Source organism: Bombus vosnesenskii, unplaced genomic scaffold (genome assembly GCF_011952255.1).
Source record: "Bombus vosnesenskii isolate JDL3184/JDL3185 unplaced genomic scaffold, Bvos_JDL3184-5_v1.1 scf7180000013398, whole genome shotgun sequence".
In the NCBI taxonomy this organism is placed as follows: domain Eukaryota; kingdom Metazoa; phylum Arthropoda; class Insecta; order Hymenoptera; family Apidae; genus Bombus; species Bombus vosnesenskii.
In genome coordinates, this window is record NW_022883023.1 from 1,031,226 (window position 1) to 1,051,776 (window position 20,551).

The 20,551-nt window shown below is 37.0% G+C and overlaps 2 protein-coding genes across 3 annotated transcripts; both read left to right on the forward strand.

Moving 5' to 3' along the window:
• Positions 1 to 981: 981 nt before the first annotated feature.
• On the forward strand, positions 982 to 3,957 carry LOC117237736 (RING finger protein 11). Of its 2 annotated transcripts, XM_033502037.1 has the most exons (3): positions 982 to 1,587; positions 1,900 to 2,290; positions 2,512 to 3,957. In XM_033502037.1, exons 1-2 carry the CDS (start codon positions 1,456 to 1,458, stop codon positions 2,251 to 2,253), a joined length of 486 nt encoding a protein of 161 aa, XP_033357928.1. In that variant the 5' UTR covers positions 982 to 1,455; the 3' UTR covers positions 2,254 to 2,290; positions 2,512 to 3,957. The 2 variants fall into 2 exon arrangements, with proteins under 2 accessions (XP_033357928.1, XP_033357926.1); XM_033502035.1 differs by having other exon boundaries at positions 983 to 1,587; positions 1,900 to 3,957.
• A 475-nt stretch (positions 3,958 to 4,432) lies between these two features.
• On the forward strand, positions 4,433 to 11,827 carry LOC117237733 (leucine-rich repeats and immunoglobulin-like domains protein 3). Its single transcript, XM_033502030.1, has 14 exons — positions 4,433 to 4,996; positions 6,131 to 6,202; positions 6,313 to 6,456; positions 6,545 to 6,682; positions 6,779 to 6,919; positions 7,005 to 7,292; positions 7,405 to 7,548; positions 7,631 to 7,869; positions 7,973 to 8,119; positions 8,206 to 8,520; positions 8,606 to 8,887; positions 8,983 to 9,258; positions 9,338 to 9,643; positions 9,744 to 11,827. The coding sequence occupies exons 1-14, from the start codon at positions 4,701 to 4,703 to the stop codon at positions 9,869 to 9,871; spliced, it is 2,916 nt and encodes a 971-aa protein (XP_033357921.1). The 5' UTR covers positions 4,433 to 4,700; the 3' UTR covers positions 9,872 to 11,827.
• The last annotated feature ends 8,724 nt before the right edge of the window (positions 11,828 to 20,551 follow it).

Below are 20,551 nucleotides of genomic sequence, written 5' to 3' on the forward strand. Positions count from 1 at the left end.
TTACATTAAGTTGCAACAATATAGTTCATACTCTGATCACTGACCATACGTACTTATAGCATATTTTCTTTCTATTTCGTTCAGAAACGTTAACAAAGTATCGGCACATTTTTGTCTGTTATAATGCGTTAACGATAATTACATCGTTGCTTTTCTCTTGTTGCTTTTCAAATTTAATGTGCCCCTTGCTTCGAAACAGATTCGGTTTGATGAACCGTACCATTTTATAAAGTTATCGATCAACGCATCGACGCCGCTCTGTTATCGTCGTTGAAGTTTAACTAAAGATTTCACAATGGAGAGCAAAGAAATCGTATTTGCTGAAATGAATGCTTATGTGGTATAGTTTTAAATATTACGTATTCCCGCATATCATCGAAAGAAACGAGGAATCGTTCAAGATCAATAGGACAAAGTCACAAAGATCAGAAGTGCATAATAAAGTGCATGGTATGATAAATTCTCGCATAAACATCGAGAGTTTTTGCAACTTCCGCATTCTTCTTTAAATTGGAGGAATATCGATATAACGTCAAATTACACAGAAAATATCGCAAATAAAGAAACAGTAACAAAAATGAACGTAAATAAATGTACAGTATCAATCAAACAGCATTTGTACATATGTATTTAATCTCACGCTATCCGTACGCGGGAACATACCACAGTCATTCTACCGATAAATTATTTTTTCAAATTCATTATTCACATTTACCGATCCATTCTTATTATAATAACCCCATCTTTTGAAAGTATTTTAAAAAATGGGAAACAAATCGAATGGAAAAGCATGTTTATCGACATTTTTCGCGAATCGCTTCGAATTCAAAAATTTAAATTAAAGGCACAGTGTAAACACGTTGTTTCACGATATGTCGGTGTTGGTTTCGAACCAATCGCATGTTAGTTGCCGAGTGTCTTCTGAACGGAACGTACGTAATCTTTTGCAAACTCTTCGTATCACACGGAATCGTTTTTCGGTGATTGGAGGTTGGAAAATGCGACACGGTTGTAACGACGAATCACAGCGAGGTATTTTCTACGCAGTAAGATGAAAGCGGTGGTGTGTACTAAACGTTTGAAGAACGTCGCGTGGGGGATGTGAAAAGTGTTTTTTTCACAACCTGTGACTAACTGGCCCGTTTTTTTTTCTCGTCACGTTTTGTTGGATACGTCGGGCGCTCAGCTGTGGTACGGGTATGTGACGGTTGAAGATGTTTTGATAGTAAAGATTCGTACGTGAAATTTTCAATCGAGACACAAAGTGTCATCCGTTCGAAGGCCGAAACGGGCTTTGTTAAGTGTATCGGCGGAAAAACAAGCAATTTATGATGGGGACAAGTTTCGGAATATCCCACGTCGAAGTTATCGCGATCGTTTAATCACGACGTTGGGATTGACGAACCGAACCACGTTGCCCGAGAAACGCAAAGCTAGAGTTGACGTTCCTTCAAAATGGGGAATTGTTTGAAACGTTCTGGAAGCGGCCACCAGGATAATACCACTTTGCTGAGTAACAATACTGATCCTCCTACGTTAACTAGCGGTTCTTTGCAAGAAGGCCTTGGACCTCCAATACCTAACAATGTAATTTCATTTCTTCCTATATTTCGACCAACCGTGATTCCATTATCCGAATGGTGTTTATCGTTACATTAATCGTACCTACTGTGTCTCTACTCCATTTCTTTGATTTCATTTGTGTATTTTTAACGATGAAAATATTTTTTGTAAAAATGCTATCAAGATATACAAACGATTATAATAATAATCTATTTTTGTCAAATAAGACGATATCTAGCTAAATTTTCATTTCTCAAGAAGTTAATAAGATATATCAATGATAAAAAAATTTGCTTAGTATACTCTAATGAAACTTACTAATGCTTGATTCTGTAGGAGGCAGTTACCTTTTCCTATGCACCAGTTTTCACAAGGGAACTTCATCTTCAACGAATTGGCATCGGTGTTAATCTAGGACCAGGTAGCGAAGAAGAACAACAAGTTAGAATAGCAAAGCGCATTGGACTTATCCAACACTTGCCTATGAGAGAATATGACGGAACTAAAAAGGGAGAATGCGTGATATGTATGATGGAGCTTCAAGTGGGAGAGGAAGTGCGTTATTTACCTTGTATGCACACTTATCATGCTGTATGTATCGACGACTGGTTGCTACGTTCCTTGACTTGTCCATCGTGCATGGAACCAGTAGATGCAGCATTGATTAGTTCGTACCATCCAACCACTTAACACCATGAAGATGGGAAATGGAATAAATAGCTAATCGGTAATCAAACAATATTATTGCTGAACAGAAAAATTGAAAGAAGAACCATTAATTTTATTACCACGTATAATGGCTTCTAATTAGCAAAGGGACCTTTTCTTGTTAATGGTCGATCATATTTGCCATTGTATCCACCATACCTGCTCGTATGCTAAGTAATAATAATACTTGTATTATAAAAAGTTTCAAATGTCTTCTACATAGGTCATTCCCTCTTACAGGGTAATGTTCTACACATGGATCATTGATAAGAAGTAAAGTGTATTTACGATCAGAAAGCAATCGCCATAGTTGTTAATTTTCTGCTAAATCTAAAGAGTAGCTTTTCTTTCATATGGCTGCAAAAGATACACTATCTAATGCTCGAATTTACGGAGCAACCGAAGATGTGAGATCTTGTTAAAAATACTTTCAGTTGAAGGAAGAATAGCATCTACTTGACTTTGGTGATTTGGTCGAGTAGTTATAGCCAATTGTATGCATTGTGAATATCATAAGTAATATTATGTATCACAAAAAATATCGTACTATGTATATTTTCAACCATATTTATGATGGTTTCATGTTTCCAAATACTAAAAACCTATTTTCGGAATATATCTTGTGGCATATAAAGTTAATCTTATTGTTTTTAAATATAATGCCTCTTATTTTCATGTGACCTGGCCTTAGATTATGAATAATCTTTCTTCTGAAAATAGTACATATTATAATCGAAGAAATTGTAAAGCAAAGGTATTGGTATTTCGTGTCTCTTATTTATATTCCGAGTTACTTCACAGAAGGAAACAGGCTGGTTGGATTTTATATTTATACTAGTATCTATCGAGTATCATTTATATGTACTTTTTATATACACATAGTTACACTGCATTCAAATTATTTAAAAGTTTAGATTTATTAACCCTAATGGCCTTATCGGCAAAATTTTTATACGACCGTAACGACCATTATACGTATTGTTTCGTTGGTGCTTTCGTCATAAGCAGTAGCAACGCAATTATCAAAGTCTCATTCAATGCAGTAATTAAACACGTCTTACTTGAATATTTTTCCGTTGCGTTTTCTTACTAGTAGTAACAATAATCGTGTATCGCAGTAGGTATCTACGTATAAGAAACTCATTCTTTATTTTTATAAAAGTATTCATAAAGAATATACAATTTGGGAGATTTTGTTGAATAGCATTATAAAATTCAAAACACAATTTCGATTTCAAATGGAGGAACGTAGTTGGTATAACAGTTTAAACTCAATCTATTCCAGTTCGATATAATCGTAACTTAAACAAAAGGCTGCACGATTTAACTTAGATTTCTACATGGACTTAAAGCCCATAAATAAAATTTTCGTAAGAATAAAAAAACTGCAACAGTTATGATGGTTTTCCAGCCCATAACGTTACTAGAAATTGGACGAATCGGTCGATTTCATACATAGAATATAAATGTATATATTCTTTTAAGAGTACATATACGTACATATAGTATATATACATACGTTTCCTACTTGGACGAAAATATTTTAATGTTTTATGAAAGCTTCATGTGTAATGTTAATGATTTGTTTGGAAGAAAAGTAAGCGATGCTGTGAAATAGTGATTTACTGACAAGATATAAATATTCAGATAGAAATTGAATAATAATAATATAAATATTTAGTAACAGCTGACGATTTTTTCAACAATACCTATCCTTACTTTAGATAGATATGCTATTTTGATAATAACTCAGAAATTCATCCTACGAGAATTTTCATATTAGTTAAAATGTAGTGGACAAAACACTGAAATAAATGAACGAAAGATTCAGAATATGTTTATGCTGAAAATAAATAAATTCTTACGTTTCATATATCTTACTATTAAATATTTAAATAGTTTCTAAAAATTTACTTTGGTGGCGCTAGAAGTGTTAAATACATTCTTTCATCAAGTGAAAGAACATAGACTGTCAACAATTCATTTTTATAACATTTGTGGTACCGTTCGCATACAGTAAGAGCTCCATTAATGAAAAACGTAAAAGTAAATTTTCATTACCACTTCTTGATACATACTTCTAAATCTGCATCTGTATGTATATATGTATATATATGCTGTCCGATGCTATCAAACATAGAATATGTTACTAGCTAGGAACTAAAATTCTAGTGATATAAAGGTTGGAACGTTGCAAAGAAGTAGATGGATACACGAAGGAGAAAGAGAGAGAATGGCATCGCGCAATCAGTGAGGGAGTCTCGCATCGGTCCGTGGGCGTCATCATGGTGTGTGGGTTGAAGCGTTTTTGAGAGACAAGTTTGTTTTTAATCGATAGGACGTAGGCATTTTTATTATTACGGTGATGGTTTTACGGGAAATGCCATTGTTATTCCGCAAGCCGCTATGGAGAAAATCATTGACGCGCGATGTACAATTACGAAATAAATTTTAAGCGGAACGATACAACGGTGCATACGATGTCGAATTCGGAACAAGTTTTTCTTCAACATCGACTTGTGTGGAGATACAAATGGATGGTTGTTACATTGTCGGTGTTACTCGTAACACCATCGAACTTTACAAAAGCCGACAGGATATCGTACGATAGTACCAAGGGTAATCAGTGTCCCGTTGAGTGTTCGTGCCTTGGGAATGTAGTGGACTGCAGTAGCTTACAATTGATCGGAGCACCCAGCGGGCTACCACCATGGACAGAGATCTTGTAAGTAAATAATCGCTCGTTATTCTATCAAGAAGAACGTGCATCATCATGACGCCACGCCGTCTTGTCTTTCACGGATTGTTTCATTTGATTCGTTTCCGAAAATTTACCGAGATGCTACTATGTTCCACTTCTTCGTCTTAACGCTGATTGTCATTTAGAAATCATATAAGTTCATTTTTCTTAATTTCATTCTGTTCCAATCGTTATAACGTCACGTTATAACAATTATCGCCAAAATTTAAACGGGTAACTACATATACCCAGTGTAACATGATCTAACCAGATAAGATAGCGTACCATGAATTTCTAACAAAAACGTTAATGTACACAATAATAACATTGGCTTCATTAACTAAACGAAAACAAATACTTTTCATGACATCTTGTTAATTTGTTGTTTTCTCAAATATTTTTATTACTCTCATTGTATTTTTATATATCATATTCTTTATATTCTTATTATGAACTTATGTGTAACATAAATAAATCTAAAAATATAACATATAGTATAGTAATATATAGTATAGATATAGTATATGATTCCATTCTTTAATAAGATTGTGTACAGAATAGTTCATTGAGTAAGGTAAGATAGGCTAGCAATAATAAGAAGTGGCTAATTTTTTATTTAAATAGTTATTTTAGTTTAATATTTGTTAAACAATTAATTTATACTAGAGTATTTTAATATTTATCTAAATAGTCTTTATTCTTTAAATTATAAATAAATCAAAATAGTACAGGCAAGACACGTGTGTAATTGTATTCCAAACATGGGAAGATTTTACATTGAAAACAGGTTTTTGTTCCCAAATATGCTGGCAAGGATTTTTAACTATATATAGCAGTATGTACTGACATAAATCGTTTGAGACTACATGGTGTTTAGAGTCAAGGAGATCAAGATCGAAGTGGAAAAATCCTTATCTTAAATTGTCTTAAGACCACTTATATTATCTGCTACGTATAATTGTATTTATAGATATTATGCTTGGCATTATGAAGAACAAAAGATGATATATATATATATATACATATATATATATTAAGTATAAAATATTTTCTATTAGAAGTAAAATAAAAAAAAGTGAAGAAAGAAATTAAAATCAAGATTATTGTTTTCCTTTGTAGAGAGTTAAGAGAGAACAACATAGCTAGCTTGGAGCCTGATGTATTATTACATTTAACTAAATTAAAGGAATTGTGAGTATCTTTTATAAATACCTTTAAAATATTATTTCAATCACAAATATATTTTGAAGCAAGAATGTTTTATTAATTGTAATTGATGTTTTATTTGATAATTATTTTAGAGACCTTAGCGCCAATAAATTTGGAGACAATTTTACAATCATTCTACCAGAAGATACACATTTGCAAGGGCTTAAAATAAATAAAAATCAATTAACGGAGGTACCAGATATGTTTTTTGTTAAAAACATAACACACCTTGCATTGTGAGTATATCAATTAGATACTATTGTATAGTGTATACATAAAACTATTATTTTTAACACAGAAGAAAATAATATTCTGTTTTTGTAGAGCTCATAATTCTATCACTGATATAAATGGAACTGCATTACTTACTCTGCAGCTACTTCAAAATTTGGATATGAGTGGAAATAAAATAAGTGTTATTCGGAATGGATCCTTTCTTGCTCCTAATTGCCTTACACATTTGTATGTATTGGTTACTATTTATTTGTATAACTTATGATACGTTGTTGTTTCATAACGATAATTACGAAAACTTTCGTATTTTCTATTTTCTTACAGAAATTTGAACATGAATCAAATAAGGATAATTGAAAACGGAAGTTTAGATAATCTAACTTCGTTGGAAGAATTGCGTTTGAATAAAAATCATTTGACGCAGCTGAAAGATCTCTTTACGAATTTGAAAAAATTGCGTATATTGTAAGAAATTGTTTCGTATGATCTTTTGTCGTTTATTATTACTTGTGTTTACGATGATGATAAAAGCACGATATTCCTTTTGTAGAGAAATAAATAAAAACGAATTGCAAACGATCCAAGGACTTAGTCTTACAGGTTTAAAAAATTTGAAAGAATTACGTTTGAAGAGAAACAAGATTGAAACGTTACATGATGGTGCGTTCTGGCCACTCGAAAATTTGACGATCCTGCAACTTGACTTTAACATGTTAACCGTTGTGAGAAAAGGAGGCCTTTTCGGATTAGAGCATTTACAAAAGTTAACGTTGTCGCACAATCGAATAAGCACCATTGAAATACAAGCATGGGATAGATGCAAAGAAATTGTGGAGTTGTTAGTAATATTTTTATCCCGTAATACATATAATATACAATAAGACATTCTGGAATTTGTAATGTTAATTAACACATAGTGTATTCGATTATAATCGAGAATTTGATTGCAGGGATCTGTCGCATAACGAAATGAAGAGCATTGAACGAGATACTTTTGAATTTTTGGAAAAATTAGAAAAGCTCAAACTGGATCACAATCAAATTACCTATATTTCGGATGGTGCATTTGCTTCAACTCCTAATTTGCAGATATTGTACGTATAGTATAGTATAACATAATACACTGTAATGATATGAGACCTTGTGAAACTTTCAATAACTATCTTTTTATTAAAGGGAACTAAACTTCAATAAAATTTCATACATGGTGGAAGATATAAACGGTGCCTTTGATCCACTTGGACAACTATGGAAACTAGGATTGGCGCACAATAGAATAAAGTCGGTAAACAAAAATGCATTTACCGGACTAAGTAGCGTAACTGAACTGGATTTAAGCGGAAACAATGTAACGAGCATTCAAGAAAATGCATTCGTTTCAATGACTAGCCTAACAAAACTGAGAATGAATACAAGTAAGTACGAATGTGAAACGTGTTCTTTTGTGATACGATTTAAATCGAAACGAGGTACTCAAAGTATTCGCACGCAATTATCATGTTTTCTTTACATGCACAGGAGCTTTAGTTTGTGACTGTGGCCTGCAATGGTTAAGTATGTGGTTACGTGAGCACAGTTACAGTGATGCGGAAGTTTATTGCGGGTTTCCACATTGGCTACAAGGAATGTCGTTGACTCAGCTTCATCATAAGAATTTTACATGTGGTTAGTATATTATATTCTAAGTTAGAATTCATACGTAACTTTACCATAAACTAGTAACTATTAACGAGATTTTGTGTGATATTTAGATGAATATCCAAAGCCAAGGATTATTGAAGAACCTAAAAGTCAAATGGGCATTAAAGGAGATAACGTGACGCTAGTTTGCCGAGCAACGAGTACTGCCAATGCACCACTACATTTTACCTGGAAGCATGATAACGTTGAAATGGATGATGTTAATCTGCAAATAAACACCGATTCTATGGAAAACGGTGTAACAGAGGCATCTTCCATTTTACATTTTACTAATGTTACACACGCGAATGCTGGGAAATATCAATGTATGGTAACCAACACATACGGAACGACATATTCCACAAAAGCAAAAATAAGCATTTTAAGTAAGTTTTCATTTTAAATAAGTTAAGTAAGTTCCTAATATGAAACTGTCAAATGTAAGTATAAAATGTTTTATCCTCGTTGTAGTTTATCCATCATTTTCGAAAATTCCGCACGATATACGTGTAATCGCTGGAAGCACTGCTCGACTCGAGTGTTCCGCGGATGGGCATCCATCGCCGCAAATAGCGTGGCAAAAAGATGGTGGTAACGACTTTCCAGCGGCAAGAGAGAGAAGAATGCACATGATGCCTACTGACGATGTACTATTCATCGTCGACGTGAAAACAGCGGATAGTGGCATTTACTCGTGCACTGCGCAAAATCTTGCTGGTTTAATCGTCGCGAATGCTACTCTTACGATACTGGGTAAGTGTCATGTGCTTTTACACAATACAGTTACAATTACTTAATGTAGGCAAAATTCAATCGGATTTATGATATCTAACTTTTTCTTCCAAAAGAAACGCCATCATTCGTAAAACCAATGGAAAACAAAGAAGTGACAATGGGTGGTTCGATCGTATTGGAGTGCATGGCAAGCGGTATGCCCAGACCAAAGTTATCATGGCGTAAGAATGGAAATCCTCTGCAGGCGACCGAGCGACATTTCTTTACAGCTGAAGACCAACTACTGATAATCGTCGACACTAAAATTAGCGACGCTGGCAGTTATGAATGTGAAATGAGCAATTCATTGGGTAGTGTCGTTGGTGCATCTCACCTTACAGTGAAACCAGGTAAGAGATCTTCAGTGAATTAGATCTTTCTTTCAAATTTGGAATAAAATCTAATAAAAAAATATTGTACGTGTTGCAGCTCCGATATCAACTCCTAATCCTATGTCGGTAAACGAGGATGATATACTAGGTTTGATAATAATCACCGTTGTATGTTGCGCTGTTGGTACATCGATAGTATGGGTGGTTATAATCTATCAAACTAGAAGACGGTTGAATGCTCTTACTCAGACTAGAAATTCACAACCGTCGTCAGCTATAGCAGCTACGGTAGCGGACACGCAAACACATATATATTTGGAAACGAGTTCGCAGCATAGTAAAGACAGCGGTACAGGAGACAGTACCAACCCTAGTAGCGATCAGTTACAATTATGTTTACCCGGTACGTACAAATATTTTTGTCATTTGTTCCGTTTCATCTTTCATTTTATTCTCGTCTTCTGTTCCTTTTTATCTTGAAATTTGGCTACTTCTATTTGTAGAAGAGATCGTTACATGTTCAGTGAACAATGAGGAAGAAACAAGTGCCGTGGTGAATGTAGGAGCACCGTTGTTACGATACACGAATCATGAACGACAGGTCTTGGAGAACAAAGACTGCGCCGTTTAAAAAACAGAAATTTCAAATATGTCTTCATCATGAACGGTTCGTCGCAGTCCGTGCATAAACGTTCTTCTTTACCATGTGCAAAAGAACGATTGAAAAATCGCAAGCGATCGAACGTTGTTTCAGCCGTTTGATAACAAACTATTTGCTACAGCAAATGTGCAATTTGTCAATCCTCGTGTGTCATGAACATTAATGTCGTGGTGTACGATAGGGGTACAAGCGACAAGGATCCCGATCATTGTCGTATTTATTATAAAAACGTTTGTCAGAAGAGCGATACGTAAACTAGAAAGTACTAATGACGTAAGATTTGTAAATATTTAAAAGTAAGGACTCATCGTAATTAGTGTGTAACTGAGTGCCGTCGAGGAAAGGGTAAAATAATAAGAGTATGTTGACACTGGGAATTACCGTAACCCGCAAAAGCCACCTATATCGTAAACCAGTCTTTTGTGATAGATATTTATTTTTAGGATTACTTAATTACTATTAGATAATGTTTGTATTTATAGTGCCCCATGACGTCAGTTTGTCTTAAACGAAAAAGAAGAAAAAGAAAAAAAAACAGATGAAATGAGAAAGAGAAACGTACATACGTACACAAGTTCACGCACACGTATTTTACATATACAACAAACGCGTTAATTGTGTATACATATATACGTACGAGCGAACGGGTATGCGTGTACAATTGTTACGCACCAAAGTGCTGATATGTAGACACTTCATGATTTGTCTTCCTCTTTATTTTTTATTCATAGCTAATGGTTACGTCGCACCTAGATAAACACTTTGATACAATTTAATCCGATAACGATTGCTCATCACCGATAGATATCAATACCAGTTTTCTAGTATCTGCCTGTGTATTATCATCGCTTAAAGTCAACGATTTTCCTTTAGTATTTAATTTACTAAAATTTATAGCGTCTATACATGAAAAGAATACTATATTTATTATAGTAATTTCATGAAAGTTCGCAAACGTTGTCACGATTGCGTTTTATCGTCGTTTTGATCGAGGAGAAATTAATAGGAGAAAACACTTTCTTCCTTCGTTTTTCTTCTATCAATAATTTGTTTCTTGTGTATTCGTGCGTTTTAATAGAAAATCTAAACGTAAGATAAGTAGATTTGTAATTAGTTGAGCGATCAAGCGATAAGACGACGGTAGCTGTGTAGAAAAACTTCAGTGGATATTATCGTTTTTGTGAATTTGAAGTTCATTTGTGATATTACCGTGCTGCGCACATGCAATTTAAAATGACCGTGAACATACATGGTATAAGATATGAAACAGGAAAACGTAAATCTTTGGTAAAAGCCGACGCTTGCAAAAATTATTATTGTGATACTTTATCGTTTCGCTATCATGTCGCGGTTAAAAATACATCCTTCATAATCATCTATATTTTTTTAAATCATATAATTCGAGAAAGCGAAAGAGAAAAAGAAGATTAAGCGAATATTGTCATTCTTGGTTGACGCGATACAACGCATTATATCGCGTAGTAACGTATCACGAGCGATAAATGGTTGTTCGGTCTACGATCAACTTCGTTCATTAGTTCTTTCCCTTTTCGTCATCAATGACTTGTAGCATGCGTCGTTTTTCATTCTACGGAAGATTTTTATCAAATATACAGTTATTTTGTTCTGCGAAAGAGAAGAGGATGAAAATTCAATGTATCGTCGCCGGTGGATTCAGGAATGAGTCGCGAACGATTGCGAATTAAGATTGCGTCCAGCAGGCCAGCAGATCCAGTGGGATCGTGCAAACTTACCACTGACAAGTATTAAACCGTATTTTGCCAATAAACAAGAGAATCTGTCGCGAAAACGTTGATTGACTCGTGCCTGTGTGTGATACACCGAATAAGGTGTCCTCGTTTAATTCAGTATTTTTCCTTGTTGTTACGTGGTATATTATAAACAAATACAAGTAATCTATCAGAATAATGTTATATAGTCAGTCAGCAAACAAACTCCCTCATCTTTCCTCTCTATTAACATTTCGTTTCGTTTCTTTTCTCTTGAGCTTTATTTACCAAACGAGCATACTTTGTTAAAATATACAATTGCTGATACATGTACATGTACATTCATAGGAGAAAGAAAGAAAAAAGCAGACGGATTCGGCAATCTTCTTAGAAACATTAAAACGATACGCCAGCGTATCATAACCATTTGCTTTTTTTTCCTTTCTTTCTTTTCTTTCTTTCTATATTCTTTTTTCCTTTTTCTTTCCTGCTATCAATGAACGTATCTGTGCGGGTGTACATATTTTGCGCGGTTGCAGCCATTTCTCGATTTCAAATATTCCTGTTTACACTACATCGGTGATCATGAAAACACGCATCACACACATATACAAGTGTTCCCACGAGATATTAGTTCTCTAAGGGTTAAAAAATACTAGATTCGCATTCAGATGAATTCAGAATTGATTTTTTATCATCAATCTGTTGGCGTTGATGTCAGTCATGAACGATCGATAGGAACGAAACCCCTTCGATGATTTTGTTACGCATTCGCGATTAGAATCGTTCGAAGAAAATAAAAGGACGCGATGTCCGATTCGTTTAAGAATTAAGATCTTAAGAGAAAACATGATAAGTACTTTTTTCTTGATTTTTCGACGTTAATATCGTATTAAAACCGAAAAGGAATATTTTAATATAAAATAATTAGAACTGGAAAGAGTCTGACAGATATGGATAGCCGGAAGTATGATTGTTAAGATAAAGAAAATTTTAATATGTTCAATACTTTAATAACTTCAAGCAGTGCTTTTCGAACTATGAATAAAATGGAAAAATATATGTTTGGAATAAATATTAAATAAAAGAACAATTTTTATAACGCAAGATTAATTAATAGCATAGTGAACTTTAAAACTACAGCATGATAGAAAAGAGATGGGAAATATGCTTATCGTGTTTTTCCTCTATACATAGTTTTCAAATGCGAACGAAAGAAACAAGAAGTTTGGGCGGGGAAAAGAGAATTAAGATGTAAGAAACGTAATACATATATAACGGCACGTGGGTAGTTACTTATTTCCAAGTATCACAATGATCAAAGTATCGTACATATACACAGTGTGTGTTAAAATTGTCGTTCGATTCGTTGACGCAAGAAGTGATCGTTGTTGATACCCAGATTGCGAATATTTATGCATTTATGGAAAATAAAGGAGAAAAATATATAAAATATTCAGAGTAAAGCACAATTTATAGCATTTAATAATTGGAAGAAATCTATATTTATGTTTCAGTTTGATAAATATTTGTGTAAACATTCGCAATCTGTTGGTAACGTTCATTTCATGCGATGGTAAAGTAGAATCGTGCTTTTCTGCGACGCGATTAAACAATAAAAGAAAACGCGTGGGTTATGACGCTTTAAAGGACGAACAATATATAAATAAATAAGAAGAAAATAGTTTAGTTAAGTAAAATACATCGTGTGGTTCCTTTTAAATGGGGAACAGCAACATCTTTGATGGTAAAAAGCCACGATATCTCTTGCGAAAAATCTCTTGAAGTTTGTTGTCGTTAATGGAAGGAATTTACCAACAAATTAGACTGTTCGGGAAATTCGTAATGTGAGTTAAGAAAGATCTAAATTAAAAATTTGTCGTCTTTTTCATCAATGAACTTCGCATAGCTTTTACAGGCTTCTAAAGTATTTTTTATTCCATCTTTGACTTTCGACTAAATTTTGTAAAGATCACAATAAATAATAACGAAGCCGATAGAGACAAACATTCTAGATACGATTCAAAATTTGAATGTATAACGTTTAACATTGTCCCACTGAAAAAGAGAAACATATTTTATTAACAAATTTTGGATACTTCTTCATAATTTTCTTTAATATCCAACCAAGAGCAGTATAGTTGTTTAAACATTTCATTATTTGATAAACGGAATTTGTAATAAAAATGCTACGAACTTTTCGAACAATCCAATAAAAGGCGTTGAAAATTGTGATATTCGCAGGAAAAAGAATTGTTCGATTCTTACCGGTTCCGTTTTATCTGCAAATCGCAAATATAATTACTTAATATCCTGCTTGTTAAACATGATGCGCATTCTGACTCGGCGCATCCTGAACGAACCAGGCGATTCGTCTCCGTCGTTAAACGGTAACGCGAAAATAACAGATTTATTTCACCGCAAAATATGTACAGGTTTCGAGCGAATTTTCGTCGGTAAGACGGCGCGCGATGGTTTCAGAATAGGCATGCGCGTGCGCGAAACAGTCGCAGCTAACGATCGAGTCCATCCGACCGCGTCGTCATCCTTCGTGATGCGGTAAATTTCCTCGTAGGATCAACCGCGATCATTCTTCGTCGGCTTTCGGCCGATTTTTCGTTCACTCGCAAACACAAAATTCTCTATCTATCTACCTAACTATCTATTTATCTATATATATATATATGTATATGTATATATATATATATAATATTTGCGTCGCTCACAATAAAACTAACATTGTCAAAAATCATTAAGACGCGGTGCTCGTTGGTCGATGCTCGTCGGCCGGCGATCGATCGCGATTATCGGAAGATGCAGATATCGCGGTAACGTTCTTCAGTCTCGAACCAGTCGATCTTCGATTCGTCGGTTGACGCGCTTCGACGACGGTTCGTCAATAACTCGTTCCGTGGCCATGCTAAATTTTGTTCGTTCGAGCTTTCTGATGCGTAAATCTGTCTATAAACAACGATTGTAGTCGAAGTAACGGTTCAAATTGTCTTATGCGTTTGGCCAATTACGTGCCGCGTATCGACGTTCCAAATCGTCGAACAACGAAAACACGCATTACTATTTACAAGAAAAGTTGGGCGAGCATAGAGTTCGAATTAGAAACGACGTCTCGTTTCGATGTTTCGATTCGATCGTTACAAACGAACGAGGATAGCTCGATGCATTTTTTACAATTAGACGGATACAAAGCACGAAGATCGGTTCTTGCGAAATCTCGTCGTCGGTAATTGATCATTCATCTCGTCACCGTTTCTGGATAGCGATGCGCACCTTGCGGCAACTTCGCGCGACTCGTTTATACAAGTCGATAATAACGTTCAAGCGAATTATCCCGGATGGTAAATAGCAATCAGAACGCAACTTTCATCAAACGTACAAGCTGCTCATTATACAAAAATATCCTCAAAGATACGACATTTTTATCTACAGAATCGATTATCTAAACTCACCTATAAACAATGAACGTGGAAGTACGTGCCACGAAGCTTGGTCGCAAAGTTGCACATTCTTCATCCAAGCTTAAACGCACGCACGTTGTCGTTCGTTTCGATCCTTGCACCGCACAGCTCTTCACACCATCATCCGTGTTCAATTCCGCGAGTTCCGCTCGTCGCCAGTGTGTTTCGAAATTATAAGGTAATTCAAGAAGGATAAGCGCGTGATTGCAATACAGATAGCTGTCGTGTAATTAGGCCGAGCGCGTAGTGGAAGGGAAGGGTTAAAGTGGGGGAGCCCACGACGCGAGCGGACACCCGTCGAAGTCGCGGCGAAGCTTGGCGAGCGAAACGCACGGTTTCCAGCGGTTTTTAGTGCCGCGCTGTGTCGCGTTCCAAATCGTTCCGCACTGACGTCTCTTCTCGAACGTTTTCCTTCGGAGAAGTCGAATTTTCGCGCTTTAGTCTATCAGCGACAGAATTGTCCTACAAAGAGTCGTTAACGTGTCACCGTGCTACCGTATCACCTTCCCCGCGAATGTAGCGCGCGCGATCCACTTACCGAACTGAAAACCGAGAAAGAGAAAAAGAACTTGAGACGGACGCGATCACGCACGACCAACGTGCGAACTTTCGTTACGAATATCCGGCCGTAAAAACGTTCGAGTCGGAAGATTCACCGCGATCGATGCGTGCGCGAATCAACGGCGATGATGTTCGCGTATTCGAATCGTGCGAGGACGATCTGAAACCGCACACGAATTGTTACCAAGCTTTCTAGCCTTTGGCGAGAAAATCGAAAGCGACGATCTTCGTTGGTTGGTTCACGGTCGATCTTGATCGCGATCAGTCAGTAATCGACGGTTTCTGGTTTCTAGTTGGTGTCCTTTTTGCGTCTGCGCTCCTTTTATCCTATCCCCGGTCTTCTTGTGCTCTTGTTGCGCTTTAAGAGTCTCTTTAAACGAATCGGCTTTCTAAAAGAGCAACGGTCGTCAATCATTGTTCATGTCCTTCAATTCAGTGTAGGCGATCCTCTTTCGATAAACGTTTCCGGTCGGTGAGATCACTTTTCTCTTGTTTGGCATCGTCGACGGTCCAGGAACATAGTAGTGCCGCCTTTTGTAAACCACCATTCTGTAAACGTAGCAAACGATTCGATTAGTCGATTGTCAATCGCGATCCCTAATTCCTATTCCATCGATTTGTATCGTTATGCGAGATATTTAAGAATCATCCACCGTTTGCTATCGATTTTGCCGAGGGAATCGCGTAATATCGTTCTGTAATATTTCAGGAAGAAACGAAGCGCAATTGGCGATATACGCGTTAAAGAGGATACACCATCTTGAAGATCGATTCTGTGAGAACTCGTGTCAAGTGCTTCGACGATGCGTTCCCGTCACGTCCGTATGAACACGTGTACGTACAGTGATGAGAAAAGTATTTGACTCGCAGAAGTATTTAAACGTTTATCGTAGAAAGTTTTTTAAAATATATTACGCATATACCTACAACATACGAAACTTTTCGAAATTTTATAACGAATCACAAGTATCGTAATCACGGTGATAGAATTTGAAAGCAGTCTAAAAATTTACATAGGAGTCACAAGATATTTGCTGTAAGCATATAGTTTGTAAAAATGTAATATAATTTAAATACATTAAAAATGATAATAATATAATAGATACATGACTGTTTAAATAATAGCTTAAATAATAATAACGAAGCGCATGTTTGCAAGAAATATCTTGTAACTTTTTCAAACTTGTTTCAAACTTTATCGATGATCTCGTGTCATGCAAAATCTTTTCCATAACATACGTAACATATTCCAAGAGTTTCTACGAGTGTTCGAATACTTTCGTGAGCCATCGTATGTGAGCGTATGTATGTTAATGTTAGGTCCATGGGATTCACGCGACTCTACGCGACCAACGCTTGAAACGTATCGTTGTTCTATCGATAAACGATCAAACGACTAATAAACTTTTGTTCGACGTTCTCAGATCGAACGAATTGTTTTCGTTATCCGTTTACTAATAAAATACAACGATAGATTATGTAGATCGTGTAGAATCGAAGAGTCGCGACGAGAAAATGTTGTTTCGCGTTGGTTTACCGATCGCGGTTACGTCGGCGCGATATAGCGAGCGTGTGTTACGTATATCATTGCGACTTCCGGTGTTCCGTGCGTCGCCATGAAATCGGCGTAACCGTCAGACAGTCAATGTCGATTGTCTCGACAATACGATCGAGTTCTAACGTCGTCATTCCACGTTCTCGAAATGAGTCCATTTTATGTGTTTAACGATAACAAAGACAAACAGAGAAAAGAGATAAAAGAGAAATGTTATGCGAGAAAGAGTCACGTTCACTTTTATGCGTCGTTTTTCAGCACGATCAACCGGCACAGTGGCGCGAATAAATAGCTGCAGTTGGAAAAATGCGAGTTTATTTAAATGGATATGCGAAATGGATTTGGATTTGTCCAAAGGGATAAATTTTGAGGATCGGAGAAACGATAGGCTGCGTCCTCGCTGAAGCAACACCGAACAGCTTTTCGTTGCCTGTCGTTGCTGCATGTTCCGAACGAAATTAAACAAATATCGAATCGTAAAATTAGACATTCGGAGTTCTCTTTTCCGATTTCAAAGCGAAAGTTGTTTTTAATAAATCGTTTACATCCAAATGCGTTGTAAAATAGTCGACGAACTGTACACGCTGAAGGAACGTTCGTTTCTGTTGCAACGCGTTGCTGCGTGTTTCTTACTTTCAGCCGCGGTCTTCGACATTACGGAAACAGGCAACGAGCACCAAGCTTCGTCATTAGCAACAGAAACGCGAGGGAACATGAAAGAACACCGAGCAACGACCCGTAACTTTTTCATGCAACTTGAATAAGAAGATCCTCGTTGTTCAATCGCTTCAACGAGGACGCAACTTTAGAGGAACAGGTTAGGTAAATTTTCTGATTAATATATACTCTTTATTTAAAAATCAGCACACACGCAGGTAAACCTAGGTAAGAGGAAGCATGCCGATATCGTTGACCGGAAACAACCGAAGACGGTCTCCGTTTACCTTTTTCATACGAGCGACGTTTCTTTTACTCTGTCTCGTTTGTCGTTCCTACTTCGTTTCGTCGTCCTGCAACCATCACCCCCATCCTGCTTTACGGATCGATCAACGACCCGCTAGGACGCGTGGAACGAACGTATTTACTAATAAAATTTACATATTCGAACGATTCAACTACTATCACGAAATAGTTGGTCTAATTGTAAGCGTTGAGCGTTACCAGCGAACGCTATACTCTGTTACGTTAACTGTTACGTTACCCTTCAAATAAATATATTGAAAACTAAGACGACAAATCCTGACGTATTGCTAATGCAACGTGTCGATACTTAAAAGCGAACTTACACGCTATATTACCCGATACTTGGAGATCCCGTAAATCTAATAGTAGCGATTATTCCAATAAAGAATCGTCATTGCTAGCGGCGAAACGTAGAAAAATAAATACTTCTTGAGGAGTAGCCTGGTTCGGAGATGGGTTCTTGATAAGGTCTCTTTGGTACACGCACGATGTAGCACGGTGGTCGGATTGACTAGACAAGATCTACTACAAGGCGCTACTATTCTCGCTCTCGATCCTTTCACCATAATTGTTTTTCACCAAACACCAACAGGTGTTTTTCAAAGTCAACAACATTTGTCTTACAACGTTTAGACGCGGCGCGCCTAATTCAAAAATACTTCTCAGAATACTCCGCGTACTTCGTCGGTGCTATACATACTTTACGTAAGCTTTCGTAGCTATACGTGCTTTATATAAGCTCCTCCTCCCACCCTTTCCTATAAGATTTCCTTACACCGTTGTTATTCAAATTCATACGCGTGATTCGCTTTTCAGCTGGATACGTTGGCGGCGACGCAAAGCTATACAACTCAATTAATACTGAAAGTTATGGCGAAATCCCTCGTTCGGCTATTCCTCTACGCGAATTAACGTACACGTTAATGCGCACGTGGTCTGATCCGCGAGTCAACCGAGTTGAACCGAAAGATCGTTATCGTAGAAGCGCGTCCTCGACCAGCGAAGAGGCGTTACGAAAATCACAGAATATTGCACGCGACACGATGCGGAGACACAGGATGGAATAGAGAAATATGTTGTAGCTTGTCACGATACCGCGCTCGAAAGGAATATCATCGATAATCTCGAGCGACGTTCGTTTAAGATAATTGCTAGATAATTAGCGGCAACAGGGAAACGTTACGACTTTGGATAAACCGTTTATGACCGTAACAATAGCCAAGATACGTCTCGGCTTTTCCCTTGGACGTCGACCTGTTAACGCAAAGGGAAAAAACGATCGATAGCAAACAGGGATAATTCTTGGATCTATGCGTTTACGATCGATTAATACTACTACATAGTAACGATAAAAGACGGCTTGATTTCGCAAAGATTCCCCTACAGATCGACAGATAGACGGATAGATGCGACAGACCGCGCACGTAAGGATATCTGAAACATAAAGCAAAGAGAAGAGACGAGTGACGTATTATTCAGCGATAGAAAGGCCATAACTAATTCCACACGTGTACCGTGATACGTGTACGAGATACGTGTCCAGGAGAGAAATACCCACGTGATACAATATTTAATTGTAATAGAATGGCTGGGTGTCGATTATTTGTTTCTTAGTTGGAAAACTAGAGAGAGAACGATGAGATGTTTATGCGAATGGAATAATTTATTACACCATTCCTAGGTATTGTGAAATTTCTGTTTCGCCGATGTAAACGTACGTAGGCACTTCTGAATCTGATTAATTTTCCACCTTTTTTTTTATTCTTTCCAGCGGTGATAAGTACCATCGACACACGTATCCCCGTACGGAATTAAGCTAAGGCTGCAGCTAAAAGACGAGAGGGGAACGAGACTCACCTCACCCGATGAATCCCGCGGCCAACGATATTACGAGGGCGAGAATACCGGTCATCACTTGACCGGCGGTCGAAACGACGACCGCTGGTGGGGCCAAGCTCTGCACTATTACGAAACGATCTTCGGCTGTCAGTCTATCTCCGTACTTGTTCAGCAAGTCCATGATGATCCCGTTGCTCCAACCGAAACCTAGTTGCACCTCGTACTCACCGCCACCTCCGTGACCGCCTGATACCGTCGCGTCATACTGTGAAACGAACATGTCACAGACGGTCTATTCGTTTACAGTTACCTAAGTTTATCTAGATCCCATGAAATTTTGCGTTACCTTCTCGAACATGCTGTGCGTCTCGTTGAACGCCTTCCAGTTGCTGCGAACCCATCGTTGGCTGATCTCGTAGGCGAGCCTCTGCGCCCACGGATCTCCGGTGTTATTCAACGACATGATGACAAAGTATTGCAAGGGCGGCCAGGCATTCGGGTAATCCCATTGTTCACCAGAGTGTTCGAG

What these genes read in the sequence shown, in the direction of transcription:
- LOC117237736 (XM_033502037.1), top strand. Translation starts at nt 1,456, where the DNA reads ATGGGGAATTGTTTGAAACGTTCTGGAAGCGGCCACCAGGATAATACC. An exon ending in GACCTCCAATACCTAACAAT is followed by an intron (nt 1,588 to 1,899) that starts GTAATTTCATTT and finishes TTGATTCTGTAG; the next exon opens with GAGGCAGTTACCTTTTCCTA.
- LOC117237733 (XM_033502030.1), top strand. Translation starts at nt 4,701, where the DNA reads ATGTACAATTACGAAATAAATTTTAAGCGGAACGATACAACGGTGCAT. An exon ending in TTAACTAAATTAAAGGAATT is followed by an intron (nt 6,203 to 6,312) that starts GTGAGTATCTTT and finishes TAATTATTTTAG; the next exon opens with AGACCTTAGCGCCAATAAAT. An exon ending in TCACCTTACAGTGAAACCAG is followed by an intron (nt 9,259 to 9,337) that starts GTAAGAGATCTT and finishes TACGTGTTGCAG; the next exon opens with CTCCGATATCAACTCCTAAT.